Raw genomic sequence first — 10,885 nt, forward strand, 5'->3', positions numbered from 1 at the left:
TAAAATGTCTTTTTTTTTTGTCTTCTTGAAACAGGGTCTCCCTGTAGCCCCAGCTGGCCTAGAACTCACTATGTAGACCAGACTGACCTGGATCTTACAGAGATAGGGCTGTCTCTGCCTCCTGAGGGCTGGGATTAAAGGCCTGTGCCACCACTCCCAGCAAAATAAGTCCTTTAAAGAAAAAAACCTAAAACTAACACTCAGTGAGCACTGTACCTTCCCCTTTTCCATCTAGGGCTGGATCCTGGATGGCATCCCTGAGAATCGGGAGCAGGCGCTGATGATTCAAACCCTGGGGCTGGCACCCAGGCATGTCAGTGAGTAGCCCTGCCCCAGCCGTCTCATGCACATGTGTGGTACGTGCCCCACTGTTTGACACTGGCTGGCTCCCTAGCCTCCACCCTGGGTCCAGCCTCTACTCCCAGGGGGTTTCAAGGGCCTGTGATTTTCTGCAAGATAGAGATGCATTGGCTGAAATCCAGCCTCAGCCACAAAGCTAAATGTGGTCAGGGTTGTCATTAAGAAAAGTGGTGTTCCTTGTTCCAGGAACCCCGGGGGCCAAGGGACTCTCTTTAGGTAACCATGGGAAAAATGGAAGAGGCGAGTCACAGAAATGTTTACCCTGGTGTGACTTACCACAGTGAAAACTGACGGCCAGGGACTTGTTCAAACATGGACTTCCCTCAGTCGCGAGAGGATGTCTCTTTCAAGAATGGTTCAAGGTCATCTGGGGGATGGGAGACGTGGGAGGGGTGAGTGTCCTCGCACGTCAGATGTGAAGCGCCCACACCCAGGACGTCTGTTTTGTTCCTTTCTCCTCTGCCCAGTTGTGCTCAGTGCTCCAGACACGGTCCTGATCGAGAGGAACGTGGGGAAGAGGATCGACCCTGTCACTGGAGGTACAGCTGTCTCCATGCCCCACCCCACTGAATCTAGAACCAGTGAGAACAGCCCCAACCCCCAAGGGCCCACAGGCGTGAGGGGCTGGCTCGAAGCCACAGGCATAAGGAACAGAAATCCCAACAGATGAGGGCGTGGGTGAAGGGAGAACCAGACTTGGGGTAGCTTGTGCCTGGGGACTGGGGACTCACTTTTTGATGACAAGCCAAACACAGAATAAGGCAGAGGGCTCATGTCCCTCTTCCTGAGCAATTACACCCCACGTTCCTTGCCCTGAGTGACGAGGAGTGAGACTCGTTTCATTCCCTGAGGAATTAGGAACCCGCAGCCGGGTCTTTTAAGTCACCAGACAGTTCACCAGAGTTGAGAGATGAGAGACTTTGACAGGCCTTTCTTGGTTTGGTTCTTCCTCTGTGGATGAGTAAGAAAGTTCAGCTTTGAGGGTGAACTGAGTCTACAGGCCTGTCCTAAGGCCTGACACAAGGTCCCCATCAGATTCACAGCTGCCTTTAGTCCTGCACTGAAGGTTCAAAGGGGCCATTCCTGTTCCCTTCTTTATTTAAAAATTTTTTGACTTATTTATTTTTTAATTTTTTTTATTTTTATTTTATGTGTCTGCGTGTATTGCCTGTGTGTAGGTAACTGCACCCTTGTCGTGCAATGCTTGCGGAGGACAGAAGAGGCTGTTGGATCCCCCGGCACTGGAGTTACGGACAGTTGTTAGCTGCCGTGTGGGTGCTGGGATTTGAACCCAGGTCTTCTGCAAGAACAACCAGTGTTCTTAACCACTGAGCCATCTCTCCAGCCCCTGACTTATTTATTTTTATTTTATGTATATGAGTGTTTGCCTGCATATATGTAAGTGCACCTTGTGTGCAATACCTGTGGGGGCCAGAAGAGGGCATTGCTCACCCTGGAGCTGGAGTTAGGGATGGTTGTTAATCCTATGTGGGTGCTGAGAACCAAACCCAGGTCCTCTGTAAGAGCAGCCAGAGGTCACTCTTTACTGCTGAGCCATCTCTCCAGCTCTCCCCCACTCTTTTTTAAGAATTTAAAATTTTTTATTTTCAAAACAGTGTCTCATGTAACCCAGGTTAGCCTTGTACTCGATATGTAGCCAAGGATGACCTTGAACTTCTGAGCCTCGTGCCTTCACCTTCCAAGTGCTAGGACTGTAGGTCTGTACCACCATACCTAGTTTATGAGGTGCTGGGGATTGAACCCGACTTTGTGCATGCTAGGCAAATACTCGACCAACTGAGGTTCGTTCCCAGCTCCCCATTGTTGTTTTACTGTTACTAATAACAGCACTTGTTGAGGTTTGTGCATTATTGTTGTTAGTATGAACACACCAGCTAGGGGCCTCGAGCTGCCTCTGTCCTCCCTCCCCCACCAGACATCGCAGTGCCTGAAGCAGCCCTGGATGGGAACTCTAATCCTGTGCCTCTCCCTGCACAGAAATCTATCACACTACCTTCGACTGGCCCTCCGAGCCTGAAATCCAGAACCGACTAACAGAGCCAGAGGGCATCTCTGAGCTGGAGACAGCGCAGAAGCTTCTAGAATACCACAGAAACATCATCAGGATTCTTCCCTCCTACCCCAAAATCCTGAAGAACATCAGTGCTGACCAGCCATGTGTGGATGTCTTCTACCAGGGTAAATACAACAAACTCCTCTGACCCCACCTGAGGGCCGGAGCCCCTTCTCATTCCAACATCCCTCAGACTGGCAGCGGCCAGCAGCTGAGATGTGAGGGCCCTGAGGGTGCTCCTCAGAAACCCCGGGCTAATGTCGGACATGTAGATGTGGCCATATTTTCAGTCCTCAGAGAGTTGGACAGTGATGGGTTAGGAGGAGAGGTGAAGAAGGGGGTCCAGGGGGCGTGGTCGCAAACATTGGAGGTCTGCTCTTAAAGGAGAAGGGGGAGAAGTATAAAGGTAAAGAAGAAAGCAAACATAAGGGTCACAAACACAACGCAGGCGTGCTGAGTCCATGAGCAAGGCCCGCCATCGGCTCTGCACTGCCATCCACATCAGTGACAATGTTCAAGGACAGCCTTGCAGAAATGGGCTTCAGACACCCAAGGGAGGCGGAGAGGACTGCAGGGGATGGTTGAAGTCTCAGCCCCACCACACGCCAGCTGTGCAATCTTCGGAAACTCTCTGCTCCTCTGAGCCTCAGTTTTGTCACCCCTCAAGTGTGAACAAAACTTGTATGGGGAGTAAACCAGCCTCTACATTGTGTGTCCACAGCCACAGCCCAGCGCTGGTGCAGAGAAAGGGCTGGGCGCACGCCCAGTGTTAGTGCCGATGTTATTCAACATCCCATAGAAAAGGGTAAAGGGAGGTAGGCGTGGTGGAGGACGCTTTTAATCCCAGAACTCGGGAGGCAGAGGCAGGGGGATCTCTGAGTTCGGGGCCAGTCTGATCTATGACGTAAAGAGTTCCAGGCCAGCTGGGACTACGGCAAGGGGGAGTTAGGATAATTTTTCTGTTGTTTGTAAGACAGGTTCTCCATATGCAGCACTGTCTGGTAAGCCTTAAACATGGTGGCCATCCTCCTGCATCTGTCCCCCAAGTGCTGGGATTACAGATATGTGCCAACATATCTGACAAGTTAGACTAATTCTATCCCAAAAGAGCTGTGTGATAATATTTAAGTCTTGCTATCTCAGAATCTACTTAACTGCTTCCATCTGGTACCAGGCAAACAAAACATTTGACGTGTTTTGATGCAATAAAACAACATCAGACGTTTGAGGCCCTTGGTGGCTCAAAGCCATCATTTTCTCTTACGCACTTTCAAATCTCTTAATGAAAAAAGAAACTGGAACAGAGGGTGGGGTATGGTGCTTGCCTAGCACGCACGAAGCCTTGGGCTCGGTCCCTAGCGCCACGTGAAACCAGGCGTGCTGGTATCTTAACACTAGCACTCTGAAGATAGAAACAGAAGAATCAGAAGTTCAGGGTCATCCTCTGTTCCAGAGATTCCATGGACATCCTGGGCTACATGAGTGCTTAAAAAAGAAAAGAAAAAGGGGCTGGAGAGATGGCTCAGCAGTTAAGAGCACTAACTGCTCTTGCAGAGGACCCAGGTTCGATTCCCAGCACCCACATGGCAGCTACTAACCATCCTTAACTCCAGTTCCAGGGGAATCCAAAGCCCTCTTCTGACCTCCTCGGCATTACATGACATGGGTGCACTCACATACATGCCGGCAATACACTCATACACATAAAATAAAAATAATAAAATTTTAAAAAAAGAAAAAAGGAAAAAAAATCATTTTAAGCTGAGTATGGTGGCTCATGCCTGAAATGCCAGTACTTAGGAAGCTGAGACAGGAGGATGGACAATTTGAGGGAATCCTGGGACGTAAAGGGATACCCTGTCATAAAAATTTTAAATTGAAAAAAGAAAAAAAACCCAAAAAAGCCGGGCGTGGTGGCTCATGCCTTTAATCCCAGCACTCGGGAGGCAAAGGCGGGCAGATCTCTGTGAGTTCAAGGCCAGCCTGGTCTACATAGTGAGTTCCAGGACAGCTGGGGCTACAGGGAGACCCTGTCTCAAAAAAAGACCAAACAAACAAACAAACCAAAAAAAAAAAAACAACCAAACAAAACACCCACACCAGGGCTGTAGCTGTAACTTAGGTGGTAGAGGGCTTTCTTAGCATGCACAAGGTAAGCCCAGCACTTAGGAGGTAGAGTCAGGAAAATTAGAAGTTCCAGGTCACCCTCAGCTATATATCCAATTGAAGGCCAGTCTGTGCTACATGCCTTTTAAATTTTTATTTGTTTCTATGTGTATGAATGTTTTGCCTGCATGTATATAAGTGCATTTGTACATGCAATGCCCATGGAGGCCAGAAGAGAGCATTGGATTCCTCTTGAACTAGTTGTTAGCAGCCATGTAGGTGCTGGAAACTGAACCTGGGTTCCCTGGAAGAGCAGCCAGTGCTTTTAAACACTGAGCCCATCTCTCCAGCCGCTGAGACACTATCTTTAAAACAAAACAAACAAAAAACTCAAGTGCTTGCCTTGCAAGCATGAGGATCTGAGTTCGATCCCCAGCGTCCACATAAAAAAGTCAGGCATGGTGGTACCTGCTTGTAATCCCAGCAGTGGGGAGGCAGAGACAGGAAGATTACTGGGGTTTACTGGTCAGCCGCTCTAGCCTACTCTGCGAGTTCTAGGTCAGTGAAAGCCCTTGCTCCCAAAATCAAGGTGGACAGTTCCTGAGGTTGTCCTCTGGCCGCCACACAAATGGACACACACACACACACACACACAAAAGGAAAAGTTTTATTTGGTTGGGGAGTTGGTTTCTGTGCCAACCCTCTGCCACTCTCTCTGGCTGGGGCCTCTCTCCATTCTCTGAGGAAGGCTGTGCCACCATCAATGTGCAGGGTATCTAGAACATGGCGGTATTTTAGAAATGCCAGGCCTCATGAGGCTGCCTTGCGATTTTCCGCTGTTTTGCATCTCGGAAGGGTCTTTAATTGCAAACACACTCTTAGGATAAACATCTACCCTTTTTATCTTATGCCATGATTCTGAGTTTACACATTAATTACTTTCAAATTACTTAATTAAATTTAAAAGTCCATATGATTGTTCATAAAGAGTTCATGCCTGGAATTGTAAATAAAAATGTGAGCTTCTGAATATTAAGTACTATTAATTAATAATGTGGAGAGATAAACTGAAAAATTGGGATGCAAAGATACTCTGTGTTTTGCTTTTTTTTTTTTTTAATCTCACCACAGTGTATCCAGCAACCATATATTTCTAAAAAGAATAATTAGATGTGGAGACTGTCTGGGGGACCATTACTTCTAACGAACTTAGTTATTTACTGTAAGTTAAGCATCACTTGTAGGCAGGCTGCCTTGCCTGTATGTGCCTCTCAGAGACACTGCATTATGAAAGACCTGAGAACAGAGAGCCATTTGGAAGTCCCTCGCTTCTTGGAGGAGGAATGGCCCCCAGTTGTAGCTTTGAGAGACTTACCTTGCCTATACCAAGTCTCTGAACCTCACTGACTCATCTTTACAGCAGGACAAGAATCACACCTGCCTCGTGGAACTGCGTGTCAATCAAAAGAGTTAATACCCACAGAGCATCTAACTCAGCAACCCACCATACATTATCCATGGTGTGATGTAACCATGATGTTGACCACAGCCTTAGGGACAGTAAACTCTAACTTACCTGTGCTGTTAGCTCTAAAAAAGGGGACTGTCAATCTCTACTGACCCATCCACTAGAACAGTCCTGTAGAGTCCAGAGTTCAGGGCTGGGGAGGGGCTCAGTCAGTAAAGAGCTATACCATGTAGGTATAGAGGCTAAGGTTGGATTCCCTGCACCCACGTTTGAAAAAAACAGGAGCTGGGGAGATGGCTCAGTGGTTAAGAGCACTGGCTGCTCTTTCAGAGGACCTGGGTTCAGTTCCCAGCATCCACATGGTGGCTAACAACCATCCATAAACCCAGTTCCAGGGGGATCCAGTGCCCTCTTCTGACCTCTGCAGGCATTGCACAACACAGGTACACTACACACATGCAGGCAATACACTCGTACACATAAAAAATTTTAAAAATGGCTCAGCAGATAAAGGCACTTACCACCAAGGCTGACAACCAGAGATGGATCCCCAGGACCATTCCTTCAAGTGGTCTACTGACCTGCACACATGCATTATGGTGTGTGTGTGGGGGGTGCAATTTAAAACAAAGAATTTTAAGTCCAGCCTAGGCAGAGGCTGCAATCTCAGCACTGCGGAGGTAGGCAGGAGGATCCCTAGGGCTCACTGGCCAGCCAGTCTTGCCCAGCTGGTAAACCACAGGTTCAGTGAGAGTGGAGAGTTCAGTGGAGAGTGACTGAGGATGATGTCCACCTCTCGCCTCCACATGCAGGAACACATGTGCACACATGTACCCACACACACAAATATACACATGCATACACTTCACATTACCCCCCCCCAAATATCCCAGAGTTCAAAATTTGTACTGGTTCTCAATTGGGTTCAATTTTGCCTAACCCCTCTGCCCTGAAGGGGAGGGCATTTGACAGTGTCTGAACACATTCGTGGATCGTGCTATCAGCACCCAGCTGGCAGAGGCCAGGATGGCTTCCAGATGCCCATCCTGAAAATGCTTGCTAAGACATGTTTCTGAAGGAGCCCTGTTGGCCCTGCCCCTCCCTGGTCCAGGATTCTCTGGAAGGAGTTGACAAAGGCAGGTAAACGGGCAGGAAGCACCTATAACTGGCCTTGCACAGGACAGCCTGGGGCCTCACCAGGAGGTGGTTGGTGGGGCCTGGGGAAGGAGACCCTGGCTTGGAGACTGTCAGGATTGACCCAAGTCTGCAGCCTCTTTAGTGGACAGGTTCCAGAGGCTGCTTCTGGCAGCCTGTTCTCACCGCACTCCTCCTGTGGGTGGGTGCAAGAGGCGGGTCTGACGCGCAGTAGGCTCTTCCCTGAACTTTCTGGCATCCTGTGCCCCTCCCGCAGTGCAGTCTCCTCATTGTCGAAGATGTTCGCCAGTCTTTTCCATCTCTTTGTTCACGAAACGCCAGGGGCGAGGCACAGGTTGGGGACCACACGGCCGTATCTGCCTGCTCCTGTGACCCATTTCATTTCTGACTCTTTGGAGATTCTCGGCGAAGTCAGTGTCCCTGGAGTGTGGCTGCACAAATTATTCTCCACCAATTCCTGAGTCCTTTAGAAGTCCCTGCACACCAGGACCCCTCGCGGCCCAATGCTCTTATCAAAGTCTGTATCTGACACACAGCACATACCTCCCCTAGGAGACCAGCCTAGTCCCGGGACTTCAGTGGGGATGCAAACTGGAAACCTCCTAACTGAACAGCAAGATGAGTGCTTTCGTGTATAGGGTTGGCCTCCCACCTACAGCACACTCAGCCTGGGTTCAAGCTGGAGGAAGGACAGCTGCCTGAAGGGTGCTGCAGAGGGAATCCAGGGCCTTGGTGCCCAGGCCCTATTGTGAGTTCCTTTCCTCACGGCTTCCCCTGAGCTGGCCATGTGTGAGATCCTAGAGCGTCGCATGGTGCTGCCCAGGAGATACACTGCGACTGTGCGGCGCCCAGGCAGAGGTGCTGGCTTCCCTTCCCGTAGGACCTGGGTTTGACATTCTCACATCCTCTGTTCCAGCTCTGACCTATGTCCAAACCGGCCGTCGGTGCAATGCGCCGTTCACTCCCAAGGTGCTGCTGTGTGGGCCCTCGGGCAGTGGGAAGAGCCTGCAGGCCACTCTCCTGGCCCAGAAATATGGCCTTGTCAACGGTGAGTACATCCTGGGAATCACTGCTTCTAGAATCTTCTCGGCCTTCTGCCCTCCCAAGCTTTGACCTGTTACGTGCTGGTGGGAAAGGTCAGTACCAATTCTCTTTCCTTTTCTGGCTCAGAAATTTTTTTTTGAAAATTTTTAAAAAATTATTTATTATTTTTATTTTACGTGTATGCGTGTATTGCCTGCATGTAGGTAGGTGCACCCGTGTCGTGCAATACCTGCGGAGGTCAGAAGAGACTGTTGGATCCCCTGGAACTGGAGTTACGGACAGTTATTAGCTGCCACGTGGGTGCTGGGATTCGAACCCTGGTCTTCTGCAAGAACAATCAGTGTTCTTAACCGCTGAGCCATCTCTCCAGCCCCTCTGGCTCATCTTTTCCTCCCAGAGACACAACCAATAAAAACATGTCCACAGCCCAGAGAACTGGAACCTTTTCCAGCCATCATCTTTATTTATTATTTTTATTTTATGTGTATGAGTGTATTACCTGCATGTGTAAGTGCATTGTGTTGTGCAATGCTGTGGAGGTCAGAAGTGGGAGTTGGATTCCCTGGAACTGGAGTTACAGATGGTTGTTAGCCACCATGTGGGTGCTGGGAATGGAACCTGGGTCCTCCGCAAGAGCAGCCAGTGCTCTAACCGCTGAGCCATCTCTCCAGCCCCACCAGCCATCCTTTTTTTTATCTCCTCTGGGGTCCGCTTTCTCTGCTGCCCTCTGAGGTGCTTATGTACAGTCTCTGCAGGCTCACTGTCTGGGTGTCTCGGCTCCTACATAACAGACATCTCCTGCCATTTTATCTACTCCACCTTGCTAGGCTCCCCCAACCTAGGTCAGTGTGTGTACAGGCAAACAATTTCTGCACCAGAGGAAGACTCCTCGCTCTGTACAGTTCCAATAAATATTTTACCAGGCAGAGAGAAAAATATTGAAATTAGCTCTCCAGGTCTTTGGTGAGGAAGTCCCAGGCTATCTTGGCTGCTGGCCTGCATTCAGCAGAATGAAGGCTGGGGAGGAGAAGGACTTGGAAGAACTGACCTAGAGTGGGGCTGGGGGAAGCTAAAGACCCCGCCCCCGTGCACCACAGTCTACCTGACCTCCATCTGCTGTATACAGATCTGCATATACACACCCCAGAATTATACAGACATGCAAGGGTATCAAGGGCTAAAATATCCACATGAATGCCATCCTGAAAGAATTGTGTTTGGAATAAAATAAAAAAGCTTTTCATTTAAGTCTTTTCCAACTTAAAATTCTGCCCGCGGCTTCACCCACGTGTCAGTTAGGGGTCCGTACTTGTTGTCACCTGGCAGGACATGAAGAGGTGTGTTGGCAGGAACATCCACACAGAGGAACAGTCTCTTCATTCGGATCACTGTCTCTGTACCTCACTTTCTTTATGTGGGGACTCTCATTCAGGAAAAAATTGGTTTGTGTCTCATAAAGCCCAGGTTGGCCTCCAACTTACTATATAGCCAAGGACGACTTTGAAATCCTGATCCTCCAGCCTCTACCTCCAGAGTGCTGGGATTACAGGTATGCACCACCATGCCTAGTTTATTCAGTGCTGGCGGTGGAACCCAGGGCTTTGAGTACAGTATGCCGGCACTCCACCAACTGGGTGAGCTACAGCCCCGGCCAGGCCCAGCCCAGTCCAGCCAAAATGTTGCTTTTTTTTTTTTTTTTCTTAATTGCTTTCAGCAAGGTATTGTGGTATGCACCTGAATCTCAGGATTTGGGAAGCTGAGTCAGAAGGACCAGAATTAGAGGAAAACCTGGGCTATGTAGTGAGAGCCCCAGAGAGTGGGGCTTCTGCAGGCTATTCACGGTTGCACAGAGGTCGTCTCATTTTTTTTAAGCTTCATTTTATTTCTAACTGTGTGTGCTGGTGTGTGTCTATGTATGGGTAAAAGCATATGTGTGCAGTTGCTCATGGAGACCAGAAGAGGGCACTGGATCCTCTGGGGCTGGAGTAACAGGTGGTTGTGAACTGTCCAAAGTGGGTGCTGGGTGCCGAGCTCTAGTTCTCCGTAAGCAGCGAGCCCTCTTAATGCTGAGCCAGTTCTCCAGCTGATGTTTTTATTGTTGTTTAATTAATTTTTTTATTATTGTATACGCATGGGGGGGCGGGGTCATTCGTATCACAGAACACACACAGAGGCCAGAGGACGGTTTTCTCCTTCTACCTTGTTGTGGGTTCCGGGGATTAAGCTCAGGCTATCTGGCTTCTTAGCAAACACTTTATCCACTGAACCGGCTCACCAGTCTCTAGAGGTATTGTTGGTCTATGCAACAACGTATCAGAAGATGTGCTTTAACCAGCTGAAGGGAGCTAAGGCAGGAGGAAACATGGTTTTCTCCTTCTACCTTGATGTGGATTCCGGGGATTGAGCTCAGGCTATCTGGCTTCTTAGCAAACATTTTTATCCACTGAACCGGCTCACCAGTCTCCAGAGGTATTGTTGGTCTATGCAACAACATATCAGAAGATGTGCTTTAACCAGCTGAAGGGAGCTAAGGCAGGAGGAAACAGCTCTAAGCCCTAGAAGTCTCCACAAAGGCCTGTGGGGACCAAGAGTCCCAAGCAGTACCTGCTCCCCAGGAACAGTCTCCTGCTTGGTCCTAATCACCACATTGATGGGCCTGTAAGTCAGGGGAACACATC

General features: G+C 49.2%; 1 protein-coding gene across 1 annotated transcript in view; it reads left to right on the plus strand.

Moving 5' to 3' along the window:
- The window catches only part of Ak8 (adenylate kinase 8), a 66,073-nt gene that overhangs the window by 41,653 nt on the left and 13,535 nt on the right, over positions 1-10,885 (plus strand). Inside the window, exons 6-9 of the mRNA XM_029568762.1 lie at positions 236-317; positions 828-899; positions 2,359-2,559; positions 8,080-8,211. Coding sequence (XP_029424622.1) covers positions 236-317; positions 828-899; positions 2,359-2,559; positions 8,080-8,211 — 487 coding nt within the window. The remainder of the gene's footprint in view (positions 1-235; positions 318-827; positions 900-2,358; positions 2,560-8,079; positions 8,212-10,885) is intronic.

The sequence above is a fragment of the Nannospalax galili genome, unplaced genomic scaffold (genome assembly GCF_000622305.1).
Source record: "Nannospalax galili isolate Female #2095 unplaced genomic scaffold, S.galili_v1.0 scaffold300, whole genome shotgun sequence".
Classification (NCBI taxonomy): Eukaryota; Metazoa; Chordata; class Mammalia; order Rodentia; family Spalacidae; genus Nannospalax; species Nannospalax galili.